Below are 16197 nucleotides of genomic sequence, written 5' to 3' on the forward strand. Positions count from 1 at the left end.
GGGGTCTGAGTGCGACACCTCGCCTTTGAAGGGGTTGCACCTTCTGCAGACGAAGCAGTGGGTCTATTTATATCCCCCCGACCCACTGGGGGTGAAATTAGACTCTGTTCCAAACTTTTGAAAATAGCAACGAGCATGACGGCCACTTTCAAATAGTGAGAGATTTCATTCTTTCAAGTAAAGCTAATTTTTATGGAACAAAAAATCAAGATGATGGAGTTTCCATAGCAACGAAACATTTTCACAGAAAACACCTTCCAAATGTTGCCCCCACCTATCCCCCACTCACCAAACACAAACACACAAGTTTGATCAATGCCACTAAATCCACAAAGCAAATAAAGGATGAAATTACAATGCACTACTGATTGTGAAAACTGGATTACCTTCAACAGGAACCGGAGAATGTTTCAGCATCTCATCGACATGTTTTGTCACAGTTGAGATTTTTGTGACATCCAGATTACCACATATATTGACTATATTCATATAGGCTCCTTCCACATTTGTTGTAGCATTTCCAATACCAAAAGAGGCAGTGAGTCCTACTATCTGTCAAAAGAAATGAGTACATAATATATATACATACACTTTAGAAACTTTACGCAAGCTCTTTGTAAGTAAAAGTAAGTATGTGTTAAATGGTGAAATGCTGTATGTTTAACGTGGACTATCAACACTTTTAGGCTATTTAAAAGGTGGGACCTCTGAGTTTAATGCCTATCTCCGAAAAGACCATACCAAATGAGAAATTCATGTAAATTGCCTTTCCAAGGGACACAACATTGGACCAAGCTGAGACTCGAAAACCCAAACCCACAATCTCACGATTACTGGCCTGATAGTAAGAGTGTGAATATGGGTTTGACTCCCCTTTCAACACTGTTCAGTTCTTTGAAAGATAAAAACATAATTTGGTGCTTACTATGAGGATCTCACCTTTTCAATTCCTCAAACATAACATAATGGCTGCAAATCAAATGGAAAAAGCAAAAATGACTTCGGGATCCCAAAGTCATTTTTGACTTTTCCTTGTTTGCTCATTTATTAGTTCTCTAACTTCTAAGTAGCACTGGAGTTGTTTGCTTTCTAGTGAAAGGATTGTATTCTATGATGGTCCGTAAGGTTTGGCTAGGATTTTTTGGAGAAAAGAAGGAATGTAAGAGGTTGGTCAAGATAAGGGGACAATTTAGATCCATTAGTGCTCATGAGCATTCTAGATTCTGTTTTGTGTATGCATGATCTCTTAACTAATGTGCAGGACTCTGTAAATCCAAAAACTTTACTACATATCTTGTTAACACACATACAGAACAACCTATCTATGTAACCAAAGAAACCATCTCAGTTTCCCCCATGTTCTGGGATACATGATTGGCAAATTTTAAAAAGTATCTTTATTGAAATAAACATTTTACCAATGTTTATCAAGACTTCTGTACTCATACGCTTCTAAAGAAGATGTTTCCCATTAAAATGGCATTCCCATTTCCTTCCCTCACTCAAACTGTACAAGACTGGATAAGTTCTAGTAGGTTTCTTTTAACCCTCTTTCACACACATCGACTTATGTTTAGCCTTTCTTCATTTCGACAGGCGTTTGGAACTGGCGTGCTTATAATAATATTATCTTTATCTAAAAAAAAAAGAAAAAACAATGCCGAAGAACTCAATGGGTCCATTCTTTGAATGTGCAAAGACAAATAGTTGAAGCCTTCATCACATTGTTTCAAAACCTTCAACAAGACGACAAAAAGTTCTTCATCTACTTTAGAATGTCGATGACAAGCTTTGATGAGCTTCCGAATAAAATAAGGCCAAAGATTTTAAAGGCGGTAACAAAAATGAGAGATGCTATTTCAGTGCAGAAACCATGTGTTCAGTAAGAACTATGTGAGCAGGAAATGCAACAGAGACGGCTGATCGTCAACTAAGTCTAGTATGAGCGCACTCATAGTGTATATTTTATGCCGTAGACAGTATGGCGCAGTGCAGAAATGAAATATAATCACCCATACCACTGCAGCCGTACACGACGAGATGCCATGGTCGATAGATGTGAAAGTGCTCATAGGCTGGAGTTGTTGTTTCAATGCATGACGCCGTATCGCCCACGGCGGAGGGCGTTTGGTCAGTGTGTGTGAAAGAAACCTAACTCTGTCCACAGGCCAAAGGAACCCAATTCTATAAAATAATACATAGAATTTTGCGCCCATTTCTTATCTCCAGTTTTATATGAAGGCATGAGTTCTCCCGTGCGTGTTTCTCTTTCCATTTTGTCCTGAAACACTGTTCACAGGACTATACTAAAAATGATAATCAGCTCTGTGTATACACCACAACATAGCTGGCATATTGTAAATACCATTTGCTTGGTGCACTAACTGAACTTGCACGCTGAATCCACCCATGCTTGCAGTTGAAGCAAAACTCTGTAGATCCTCAACAAATACGGATGTTGTCTCTAACTGAACTGTATGATTATTGAATGAAACATTTATTCCTACTCCGCCATGCATTTGTTTTCAGCAAATAGCTTAAATAGGTACAGAGTTACATAAGGGAAGTAGTGATGCTGAAAATGAGATGACAAGATTGGCAGCATTAGATGTGATAAGATGAGATGACATACGATCAGATGAAATGAGATGAGACATGATGAGATGAGAGGAGACAAGAGAAGACGAGATCAATCTTTGTTGACCAGACATGGCACATTGGTTTGCTGTTTGGTTTGCTGTTTCACACACACACACACACACACACACACACACACACACACACACACACACACGCACACACACACACACACACACACACACACACACACACACACACACCTCCTCTTTTCCAAACACATGTTATCATACACACATAATATGCTTACACTCACAAAAAGACTTACACGTGCATAATAAAATATGACATAAATTTAAAATTGTTAACATAGACAATGTTTTATGCTAGCTACATTTGTCTGTGTGCCTGGAAACAAGTTCCAGTTTTCAGCAAAGATATTTTTGAGCAATGGGGTGAAAAGGTAAAAAAAAGTCATACCTTTTCAAACATTTAGTTCTATCAGAAAACACATGTTTAATAATTTCCTAATAACATATTATTATTTAACATTTAATAATACTTTAAGTTTGTTTTAATATATTATTTTTTTGACAAGTTGTACTTCACCAAAGGTTAAAAATGTGCCAGAAATTGGTTTTTCAACAAACTTTGTTTGTACTCCCTGTGTCACAAAATGTGGCATATCTTTAAAATTACTCAAGATATTTGAAAAATAAAAAAATCAGCGTGTTCAGCATTGAATTTGCTACAAGAATATGTCCACATTTCAATATACAATATTTTCGTCAACTGGGACTTTTCTCCAAGCACACAAACATTTTATCGAGTATCTCGCACATTTGCTGGAAAGTTGTATCCCTCTCAGCCTGGGAAGGCCCCAACAGGCAGGGGTCCAAGCACCACATCTCCTAAATAATCTAAATTGAGTTGAAGGAGACTTAATACATATGTACAATTGCAATGATCTTTTTCAGGCCAGATGTGGCAGTGCCGGCATTTGAGGTGTAGCAGTTACTCTCTTCGGCATAACATGCAGAAGATGTGAGTTCCATTCTTGAGTGAAGTCTCTTTTATTTTTAATTGAGTGTCTCTGAGTTTCATTCTTGAGTAAAAAAAAAAAAAGGTGGGTTTGTTTTTTGGGGTTTTTTCTATATTGAGTTTCTCCATCAGCGGAGATAGTATCCAATTTGGGCCTGGTTGGCCATGATGGGAAGTTGTGCCGATGGAAGCCAAAAAAAGTGTACAATCACATTATGTGAGATGTAGATGTTGCTGTCCCAACTCTTTAAAAACTATGATACATTCTTGAAAATAATACAGCCCCCCCCCCTATATTGACCCAAGGTCAGTCTTCTTCTGACGACTGCTTTGACCGCATCTATAAGGCCCCAACCCAGGCTGTGTCATCTACATTCAGGCAGGATGACCAAGACATTCACTAAGATATCTTCCCAACACCAGAATCAAATTATGACTACAGGGTGCAACACCTCCCCACCCCCTTCCCCCCGAGCAGATTAGCTGTAGTCAGGCAGTGTTAGGGTGCACAGAGAAAGTGATTACCTGTGGTAACTTTTCACCACCTGTTTCCTCTTTGGTCTTGTGATAGGCCTGCATGAGTTTGTTGTAGATCTCATTCTTCTGTGTATGATGGCACTCATCAAATATGATAAGGGTCAGGATCTTGAGGCTAGAGTTTGGAACAGCGTTGAGGTGGTTCAACAGGATCTGAGGTGTCATCACCACAACATCATACTTCTTGATTAACCCGTGAACCTCCAGGCATCCATACTCTCCACCTGTTACCTTTAAAACCTATTTAGGGATAAGAAGACAATATGACATACTTTTATGACAAAGAACAGGGCAAATCTGGTACAGTAAAGTACTGACTATATGATTCAGCAGCACCCATGGTATCTGAGCAGCCTTTTTAGGACGGCACTGCTCACCCCACAAAGGGAAGGGGCTGGAAAAGGTGCCTTAAAGAAAGCTCACCTCATCTACCCAGACTGGTTTACTGCAAACAGATGGGACACCACAATACGGTCAAAAATGTTTTTTAAACTAAAAAATAACTCTTCTCTGCCAGAATTGGTCTCATCTGCCATATCAAAAGCCACAAGTCATCTCAATTCTTATTTTTTTCTATTTTGCTCAAAACATGTTCTCCGCATATGCATTGGTCATTGTCAGACATTGATCTATAAACTATTATATTAATAACCATTATTATCATATAAAGTACTGATTCTAGTTTCAACGCAGTAAGGTAATTTTAAGATGTGAGACATCCAATTCCCCGTCCATCTTCGATAGAACAGGGACAAATAGTTGGAGGTCACAGAAATGTCAAAGACAAGGTTGCCCTATCGGAAATGGTAATAAAGACCGAACAGAATAAGAACAAAAGGTGGCCCAACTGACAGTTATACGAGTATGATTAGGTGTAGGGCAATCACCCAGGCCCTGAAAGTGTCAAAACTAGAGGAATTAGCCAGGAACAGGCGAGCGTGGCGGTGACTGCTCTCTACCTTGTGTACCGGATGGTGAAGACAGTAATTTTGATAATAATAGCTCGTCTATCAATGTCTGACAATGAGTAATACATCTACAAAGGAGAATATTTCTCCCATGAAAGAGAAGAATGAGAAGAATCAAAGGTTAAGACGACTTGTGGCTTCTGCTGCGGCCAATGAGACCAAATTTGGTAGAGAAAAGTTCGCCACCTTTTCAACATTTATTAATTCCACTTCCGTTTGTGGATGTGTGCAGCTTGCGGGCCTCTCTCTTAGTTATTATCATTAAGAGAAATTATTATTCATTAAGTAAGTTAGAAAAGAATACTCTTTTAACAATTTTTGTAGGGGTTTCAACCATGTTCATACACCCAGTTCAGTATGATACCAACTCAACTGCAAATGGTTGCATCAAAACTGTTTGTCAACATTACATATGATTATGAAATATAAACTTAAAACTAGAAAAATTTATGTAAAAATACAAAAAGGGATAGCTCAACTGTTTGATTCCCAACCATGCTTGTTTCTGACACTGAAGACACTGCTGAAAAAAAAACCCAACTTTTTAAAGCCGAATCAAAACCATTTTAATGATAAGTTCCATCCTTGACATTGCTTTATAACACTTTGAATACGGAGGGCTATTCAGTGTTTGTACCCGCCAGTTTTGTCATCCAATTTTTTTAGCATCATAATCTCCCTCTATAAGTCCACCCCTATTTAACATCATCATCCTCAAGTGCCAGATCTGTGGCAGACATCAGAGATCATGGTTCTCCATTCATTCCTTTGCTTGGATGCCCTTAAAAAGGCTACGTTACCTTGATCTTTCCCCTTTACCCATCTGTTTAGGTTGCTCTGGGTCTACCCCAGCTTCTTTGCCTTCAATTTTGCCAGTGAGAGTTAGATGTTCAAGACCTTTATGTCTATACAGGTGTTCCAAAACCTTCATTTGTCTTTTCCCGCTTGTTTTAACAGTGAGCATCCCATGCAGGCTTCATCAAGTGCAACCTCATTTGAGTTCTTTTCCTTCCACAATATTATCAGCAGTCCTAAGACACCACATTTCTGTTGCTTTTTTTTTAGTTCTTTTCCTTCCACAATATTATCGGCAGTCTCCTAAGAAACCACATTTCTGTTGCTTTTTTTTTTGTTTTCACTGTCTTTAGTGATTATCCAGCTTTATCCAGCCATATAGAAGGGTTGACCATAGCATTTCAGAACTTTCAATTTGGTAGTCATTGAGATGTTTCTATTTTTCAGGATTGGGCTCATTTTATTGAAACCAGCCTTAGCCATTGCAATTCTTCGTTTTACCTCTGTGGAACATTTGGCATCAGATGTTATTATATATCCTAGATATACTGTTGGATTTGTTTGATCTTTTCACCCTTGCTTATGAGATTACAAATAGGATTTGCTGCTTTATGCACTCTGTTTTCCTTACATTCAACAATAACCCTTTAAGTTCAATTTCCATACAACAGTATCTGGAAGCCATTGGTTTGTCCTTTTCCAAGTCTGCTATTAAAACTGTGTCATTAGCATATCTGATGTCATTGATACTTTCACCATTCACTTTGAGACCTGGACATTCTTCTATATTTCTAAGGATTGTTTCTCTATGTTTAAGAGGTCTGGAGACATAACACATCTTGCCTCCATTCCTCTTCTAATCTGCTTTTCACTGTATTCTCTATTAATTTGTACAGCAGCGTTTTGGTCCGAATACAAATTCCTGATGATTCTTAGATCTTTTATTTCAGTGCCTAGTTCTTCTTGCGCGATAATCCTTTCAACAGGGATATTATCTGGCCCTTTCGCTTTTCCTTGTTTCCTTTTCTTAAGGGCAGTTTGTACTTCTTTTTTCAGTACTGGTGGTCCATTTATTTATTTATTAATCACTGGTCCTAATCAACGTATGTGTATAAAATGAATACCAAAATGAATGCTTGATGGATGTGCTGCGCTTTGAATGTAGATTTTTGCTATGGCTGTAAACCATAATAAAGCTTTGTCGAGTTAAATTTTGAAAAAGCAACAAATCAACAATTCAATACGTCTTTAACTTGCATAAAAGGCCCCTCTTCATATGTAAATAGTCTACTTAGCTCTTTGACTATGTAAAGAACAGGAAGCATAAAAGTCTTTAAAGTTTAGAGAAAAGAGTCAACAATTTTGAGGCAAAGATTTTTTTATAAAATTCAGAAACACAGTTTCAGCTCTGTGAGAAGAAACCTTGACAAAATGTGCTCCATCATTTACAGTATGAAACTGCACAGGTTCTAGAAACTGCAGACATAATTTTCCAGTGTATATTCGATATTGTCCAAGACAGCCACTCACTGTCGAGGAGAAAGATGGTTGTCTAAGACAGATGGGTGTTTTGGACAGTGTCAGTACAGTATTACAGAAAAAAAGCATGGGGGAAGCGAAAAGAAATCGTTTGTACAGGTATTTGTATTTGAAAGGAGGTCCAACACTTTACATTATTTTGTAACTGCAGGTTTCTGTTAAACCACAGGGCAGGAAGCAAAAACAGCATATCTTGAAACTTATTGTAAGTCTTTTTGTAAGTCGTGGTCAAGAGAAAACGCACAGCTAGAGTCTTGCATGTCATGTAATTTTTTTCTTATTTTTTAATGGTAGGTGTTTCACATCCTCATCAACACATTTTATATCAGTTGGGAAGTGGGCTGCTTCAATCCTGCCTGTCAGGGCCAGCCAAGCTGAGAGAGATATAACGTCCCTGCAGAGTGAGGAGAAACTCAATAAAATTTCTCCTCACACAGTCATCAAACTCATGTCTTCTCCATGCGATGGCAAAACACCTGATACACAAAGGATGCCAGTTATAAGATGTAAAACTGAATAAGAACTTTGTCAATAAGATATCAAAGGCCAGTGCTTTTATGATGACTGTCACATGGGTATTTTGGGGTGAAAAGTCAGTACTTCATACAATTAATGTCAGTCCCATTCACCAACAGGAAGAGCACCTCGGACCTCTCTTTTTTTTCTTTTTTGTACAGTCCAAGTAGATAAGCTGTAAGGACAAAAAAAACCCAAGGCCAACAAATTCATTTCCACTTACTTCATACTTATCCTTTAGACGTCGTTGTAGATAGCTGTACTGCTGTTTCACAAGAGGGACCGTCCGAGCAAGGAACACAACTTTGGCATCCTCTAGATACATGAGCACATATTATATATAATGTCATAAGAGTGTGAAGTAATGTTTAATGGAGCAGGAAAATACAAAGCATTAATTGTTTTCCAAAATAGAAGTATTTTGCAACATTTCTTTAAGTTAAAAACCATTTACCAAAATAAAAAGTGAAAAAAAAAAGAAAAGGTCACAACTCAGGTTAGCCTCTCTGAAAAGGTAAAAAAAATTTCATCCATTCCTTCAATCAACAAAAAGGCATGCAACATACTGATCCTAAAGGAAGTACAATTCTTCTTGGCCATACATATACACAGATATATATACAGTCGAACCTGAGTAAGACGGAATCGAAAGGGAGCCAGAAAAAAATTCCGCCTTAGACAGGGGAATTTAGGGGGAGATGAAGGGGGGTTTCAAAGGCCCAGCCAGTGGGATCAAGGATCGCTTGTCTGAATGGCAAACAGAGGTCAAAATATAACATCTCTCGAGTCAGTACTATCCTCTCTGATAATGACAAGTGTCAATCTTACTTTTCGAATTACCATCAGTGCTAGCATTTCATAGGACCACTGTTAGACCTATTAAAAACAGAAACATTTGAACATCTCCTTCGCTTCCACCCTTAGCCCTACCCATAGGTGTAGCAAGCACAGTCAACCAATGCCACCCCTCCCTGCCATGTAACAACGATTCGAGGAACTCTTTTCTTGGCTGGATGTGCGATAAGGGCGTCAGGCATTGATCAAACTAATTTCACACCTCTGGCCTCTGACTATCAATGAAAGTTTCCGTGCTTGAGAGCCACTCAAGTACTTTCACTGGTAGATCTAGGCCCTACTTGTGAGTTTTCACATCCACAGCACCTTGACCATCTTCATCGCTCAGGGTCCCATAGATCGAGTAATATCTACCCTCAAATTGCAACCCTACTCCCCTTCCTTGCCCGGTAGTATGGTGTTAAATTTAGAGCCGGAGGAACGAAACTTACAAGTTTTGTTTCAAATCAGGGCTGAGCGGGCAAAGCATTTACCGCCTTAGACAGGTAAAACCCTCGGAAGGGAGCGGATTTTTCTTCCCGTTTACGCATTGGACAGGTTTCCATTTTATTTTTATACAGATAATTAAAGAGGAATATCTCAAGGGGGGAGCGAGGAGATTCTGTTAAGTCAGGTTTCCGTTTTACACAGGTTTCCATTTTATACAGATAATTAAAGAGGAATATCTCAAGGGGGGAGCGAGGAGATTCCGGCAAGTCAGGTTTCCGTTTTACACAGGTTTCCATTTTATACAGATAATTAAAGAGGAATATCTCAAGGGGGGAGCGAGGAGATTCTGTTAAGTCAGGTTTCCGTTTTACACAGGTTTCCATTTTGTTAGTTTTATAGAGGTTTTACGGCACTCGCAACTGCATAAGGTCATATGAGCACCAGGAGAATAGAGGTGTTACAAGAGAGTAACAAACATAAAAAGAAGAAGGGGAGATAGGACTATAGATGTTTGATAGGAAAGAAGAAGCAAACCACACAAGAGCACCCGTCAACCAGCCACAGGTTTCCGTTAAGGCAGGTTCAACTGCATATAGATATATAGATAGATATATAAAGGTTTAGTCTGCAAATTTTTAAAATGTACAAAGCCCCAAGGAAAATTTTACAGGAGAGAGATAAGAGACAAAACAGTTTCATTCTTTTAACTAATTGTACTTACATCATGTATTTTTCTTGCTTTTTTTTCAACTTTTTTAGATTTTGAATTTCATAAAAACATTATTTTTCGAGTACAAACAACCGATGCCACAGATCAATCAACTGCAATAAAATAAAACTTTTAAACTTTGGGCCGAGTACATTTTAACAGCTGGCCATATATATGAGGGGGTGAGATGCAAAACCCGCTAATCAACATTTTGAAGAAAAATCGAGATTTCTAGGCTATAAATACACATTGTTACCGGCTATCAGATGCACAAAGTGTTTTTGGCCAAAACCCAACATATCCGTCAAAAAAGCCACTGCGCGCTCATATGACCTTAGCAGTTGCGAGCGCCGTAAAACCTTATACTATACATACATAAAAGCCACCAACAAATCTTATTTTCACACATTTTTAAGTATAGAAGGATTTTAAAAAGCTGATTTTCTCAAAAGTGCTCAAATGGATGTAGCGGGATTTGTATCTCAGCCCCTCATATACATATAATACATATAGTCAAACATGTCTCGTGGCGTCGGTGGCCTAGTGATTAGGCTCTCAGACTCACAACCGTAAGGTCATGGGTTAAAATCCCGCCAGGGACCCGATGTTGTGTCCTTGGAAGAGGCACTAAGACTTTACAATAAATTTTCCTCACTTCACCCAGGTGGGAATGGGTACCAAGCTATAGACAGTGAAAGATCTTGTCAGTTTGTTAGTGTTTGAGTGCTTAATCAGTTGCTAGTACTGTATGCTTCCCGGGAAGCTGAGAATGTGTCTGAGTGTTCTATGGTTCGCTGGGGTAATAATATACAGTGTAAAGCGCATAGAGTTTGCTGAAGAAAGGGGTTATGCGCTATACAAATGTTATTTATTATTATTAACTAAAACCTGTAAAAGGCGGGAACTTGCACAACGGAATACCTCCTCTCACCCTTTGATAAATCCCTCTATAATTACCCCTATAAATTATTAACCTGTTCTACCTGGAAACAGAAAGAGAAATTCCGTCCCTTCGGAAGGTTTTTACTTATGTGTGTGTTGTGTGTGTGTGTGTTGTGTGCGTGTGTATGTGTATGCGTGTCTGAGTGTGTGTATGAGTGAGTGTGTGTGTGTGTGTGTGTGTGTGTGTGTGTGTGTGTGTGTGTGTGTGTGTGTGTGTGTGTGTGTGTGAATGTCTGTGTCTGCGCGTGTCTGTGTCTGAGTGCGAGGCCTTTTTTTAAGCCTTTCCAAAATGAAATATGAGAGTGAACGACTTCACAGAGCTACAGACCATGTCTCAAACAAAGAAGAGTTTCTACCTCAAAATGAGATAGTACGACTGTCTTAGTGTTAGAAGTGTGAATGGTTACAGTTATATAAATATTAGCTTTTTACAAAATTTCCAATGTCAACGACAGGAAAAATTCCTATTTCATCGAAGCTATTAATGTATCAGCAGCGAATAAAAGAGGGGGAAAAGTACCCTTTTTCTGCAAATGCTCTTGAATGATGTGCAGGGCAACTCGTGTCTTCCCAGAGCCAGTCGGAGCACAAATGACAGTGTTGTAGCCCTTGACAGCATTCTCTGCCAGTTCGGTCTGATACTCCCTCATGCAAAGATCATTTTCTTGACCATCCAGTTCTGAATGGCATCAGAAATAATTTTTCAAAATAAAAATGGCATATATGACGATGATATGACTGTACAATATATTGTATACAGTATACAGTAAGAATAATGGACATGCATAATGCACACACACACACACACACACACACACACAAACACACACACACACACACACACACACACTCACATACACACACACACGAATACAATGTATATATATTTACATATATGTGTTTGTGGGCATGTGTATATGTATACATGTGTGTGTGTGTGTGTGTGTGTGTGTGTGTGTGTGTGTGTGTGTCTGTGTGTGTGTGTTTGTGTGTGTGTGTGAGTGTGTGTGTGTGTGTATGTGTGTGCATGTGTGAGTGGTAAATAAATGTGACAGTACATGAGCATTCCCATTGGAGAAACAGTTTTAAAAAAGGAAAGCGAAATCAGACACTTGGTTTTCAAAGTACATGTATTGTAAAGCTCACCATTTATACAAAAGCTGTCTTTAAGGAAATACATTGAAGAAATTACAAGAATATATAGTCATTTGGATATTTTTCTATGTGTAGGAATGTACTAAAAATTGTCAAGAGTGCACTTTGATGAAGCCTGCAATAAACTGGTAAAACAGTCTCTTGTTTATTGTCCAGACAGTGCCATATTAATGTTCTATCCTTTAAAAGTCTACAAACTATAAATGTATACGAAAGCTGTGATAATGCTGATTTATCCTCTAACAAATAACACTTTTGACTAAATAAACTGCAGAGCTTGATGGATTAGTACGTTTAATATCTAAATTTAAGCATTAAAACAACATACCTAGGCAATCATCTCATTACAAAACCATCTTTTCATGAGATGATTTATCTCAACCAATAGATAATGTTTTTACCTTCTTCTTATATCAGTTCCAAAGTGCATGTTTATTTTTTAGAAGAATGAAACAGTTTTTCTCTCAGCTGAAAAATTTGGTTTTTAGAGCTTGTGAGATTTTAACATCTTGGCAACGATATACTAATGTGTACGTCTAGCTGTAATAAGCAACAAAAAGTTGTTTTATAACCTGGGCCCTGCAATCTTACAAATTTATTCTGCCTAAGGTCTACAAAAGCCAAGTGATGATCTGAGTACCTGAAAACAGCCTTATTTCCTTGTCATCTCAATCTGCTTATACTTAGTAACTCTATAGGTCAGTTGTTACCCACTAAGTGTTGAACATGATTTATTTATTATTGTGTATGTCAAGTTGTCATAACTAACAAAAAAAACCTTGGTTTTATAACCTGGGTCCTCAATTTTGCAAGCAGATTTGTAAAAATGACTCTAGCTAACCAAACTTTGTTTTGAGCTAAGGAACTTGAAACAGCCTTTTTCTTTTTCATCCAAATTTTTTATGTAAGATGTTATGTTGATCATTACACTCTTAGTGTTAAACATAATCTATATAGGCCTACTAATATATAGTTGTAACAACCATCAAAGCATTTTGCTTTACAACATAGGTCCTGCAAATCTACAAGTAGATTCGTACTGACTAAACTCTTCTCAAAGCTGATCTCAAAAGCTGAAAACAGTCTTATGTCTTTGTCATCTAAATTTACTTAGTAACTTTTTTATGTTGGCGGTTACACTCTCAGTGTTAAATACGACCTAATTGCCCCACTTGTTTGGAATAGGTTTCCAAAAACTATCAGAGAAGCAGAAAATCTAGACATTTTTTAGGAGAAACTAAAAGCATTTCTATTTTCATCATATTTCGATCAGACAAAATCCATCCAAGCTGTAGATCGTCGTGAGTTTATATGTGCATATGTACGTATGTGTGTATGCGTGTATGTATACGTGTGTATGTGTGTGTGGTGCGTGCGTGCATGAATATGTGTGTGCACGTGTATGTAATACTATGTGCCTTTAAAATTGATTTGTAAATCTATAATATGTATCATGTTAAGCGCATAATAAGTGGATGCGCTATATAAATGCAATCCGTTATTATTATTAATTGCACTGGTCAACAATGAAATAGGCAAAGCAACGAAAGTTGCCAAATTTTATAAAAATTAATGTGCTGATTCCAATGTTGTTAGTTTTCATCTAATAGCGCAATTTCTTTTGCAGAATTTACATATTTATATAGTTTCAGATATCCTTCATTTTGTCAGGGGAGGTAAGAATAACAGTCTCAATTGAACAAAGGGAAGTAACTTATTATTTCTAAAAAAGCAATTAATCAAATATGTTATATTTGCAGAACATTTTTTGTCACATTTTTCAATGACCTACTGTTTTAAAATTCAGGCTCTTTCTTTTCTATAGCTTATTAGCAATATAGATAGCAATAACAATAAAGGAACCGAAATTTCGAAAGACAAAGCAGAAAAAAGCTAAACAGTGTTTTTAAATTGTGAAATAAAGTGATTAAGAAACTTGAAATAAGGTAATTATTAGATGATCATTAATTAAACTAATGTAAGTGGTTTCCATTGTTAAGCTGCATTACTTTGAGAAATAATTCTTGAATTATGTGTCCACTGTCCACCCAGAGCATTTCCAGTGATTTTCTGGTGTGCTGCTACAATGTCTTTTTTGGGGGTAAGTGTTTTACGGCGCTCGCACCTGCATAAGGTCATATGAGCACACGGGACACATTAAACTTTTTCAGTTGATAGGAAATTTTGAATCTTGCTCGGGTGGCAGCCGAAGCCTACTCTTATCAATTTTAGACCACCAAGGGATCTTTAACGAGCGCAACTTGCACACGGATCCTCCAAGATTTTTCGCCTTTGTCCGAGAAGGCTAGGTGTAGATCTTTCTTACCAGAAGATCAGGGGTGTGGCTGAAAGACAGCGGTAAGAAGGAGCCAAAGAGTAGCAGTAGAAAGGCTGCAGAAAGAGTCAGGAGTCCAGAGAAGGGGGCAAAGGAGGTGAGGGAGTGGGGGCAGAAAGAGGAGACGGAAGTAGTAAACAGAACAATGCTAGAGGGCAGGAAAGGGGGTGAAAGAAGACAATTTTAGAGAAGAATTTTTTTCGGTCGCTACCCTAATTCGAACCTAGGACTTTTGAATGAGAGGCCAACACCTCTTATTGACCTCTAGGTCACGAGAGCCCCCTACAATGTCTGGAGGAAAAAGAAATTCCCAAGTGTCAGTGGTGCTAATTAATTTGGAAGAGGGCATTTAAGTTGGACCTGATATTAATCGAGTTGCTTCATCTGTCTGCTTGGTTGGCCTTAACAGGTAGGGTCTAAGCAGCCACCTCCTAAATTATGTTGTTGGAGCATAAAACATCCAGAATTACATATTATTAAAACAGTCAAACTATCCATAAGAGAGTAAAATACATATCGTGAACATGTCAGTTTTATAAGAGAGAAACAATGTGATATTAATAGACTCATTATTCAACCGCTTAGAATAAGACAACAGCAAGCGCTTTTTTAAAAAGTGACGTATGATGGAGTTTAACACTGAGCAGTCGAAATGTTTTGTATCCATCAGAGCTTTTTATCTTAATTCTGACAAATGATAAGGCACTCAGCCATGTGGTAAACTACTTCTGAGACATTCAGGGTTCGGATACTCTGAATTGATACTACCACTTATAAAGCCTCGGTTAAATTCAACATATCATACATGTTCCACCCTAGTGGAGAAACTTGCTACTTATATTAGATGCTAATTTGTACTTTTGGAGAAAACTTTAAAAAAAATTATTTTCAGTATGATGTAGGAAACCCTTCCAGGATGGCATATCTTACAATTTTACAAAGACAATTTCCAGCATTTTTCTTTTAAATACAACCTGCATTTTAATATCCCTTTATTAGCATAAACTAATATCTTTTTTAAAATATACACTTTATTGACACATAACAGAGTTTGCTCCTCTATACACAGAGTGAAGTTTTCCTTTTCGTACAGCAAACTAATGTGTGACTTGACAAAACACAACAATTTAAGCACGTAAGGTAGCATGGTGAAATTAGGTGCTCGTCAAGATAATGAAAGAGAAGAAACGGGCATTTTTCCACCGGTTTGGCAATTTTTATCAAATTTGTATTTTTTGGTTCAACGCCTCTAATGCGTATCCAAGATCGCATTTCTATGTGGATCTTACAGAAAAACGTTTATTAAAGACACAAAAAAAAAGAATTTTTTTGTTTCCAAGTACTCTCAAGCTATGGAATTCACCAAACTTTGGCGGCCATTTTCTTGCTAATTTTACCCCTCAAACCGGGCAACCCCCACCTGCGGCAAACGCAAATATCTCGACTTCTATTCAATAGATGGGTATTTTAAAAATCAAATCAAAAGCGAGAATGATGAACAAGCTTCAAGATGATATCAATAACTACACATGCCCAAGAGCGGAGGAGTGCCTGATTCCACTACGTCGTGACACATATCATTTTACCTTCTTCCGCACCATGTTCTTTTACATCACCATCATCATCAGCTAAAATCTCAACACTTGTTTCGTGTTTGTTTCCCTCTCCAAAGAGACGCTTCAAGGCTGGACTATCAGATTCCTCTTCGGTCACTTTTATTTTCTGAAAGCTATTGCACACTGAAATAAATTAGAAAAACCGTCAATGTTATTTCAGTGCAAACACTTACGGTATTGAAT

At 37.8% G+C, this 16197-nt stretch overlaps 1 protein-coding gene across 1 annotated transcript in view; it reads right to left on the minus strand.

Moving 5' to 3' along the window:
- Nucleotides 1–40: 40 nt before the first annotated feature.
- LOC101854034 (antiviral innate immune response receptor RIG-I) overlaps nt 41–16197 on the minus strand; it is a 21090-nt gene continuing 4933 nt past the window's right edge. The window contains exons 3-7 of the mRNA XM_005104310.3: nt 15985–16137; nt 11429–11587; nt 8197–8288; nt 4144–4395; nt 41–552 (exon numbers count right to left, since the gene is read on the minus strand). Of these exons, the coding sequence (XP_005104367.1) occupies nt 352–552; nt 4144–4395; nt 8197–8288; nt 11429–11587; nt 15985–16137 (857 nt within the window). The 3' untranslated portion in view covers nt 41–351. The remainder of the gene's footprint in view (nt 553–4143; nt 4396–8196; nt 8289–11428; nt 11588–15984; nt 16138–16197) is intronic.

This window comes from Aplysia californica, unplaced genomic scaffold, assembly GCF_000002075.1.
Source record: "Aplysia californica isolate F4 #8 unplaced genomic scaffold, AplCal3.0 scaffold00414, whole genome shotgun sequence".
In the NCBI taxonomy this organism is placed as follows: Eukaryota; Metazoa; Mollusca; class Gastropoda; order Aplysiida; family Aplysiidae; genus Aplysia; species Aplysia californica.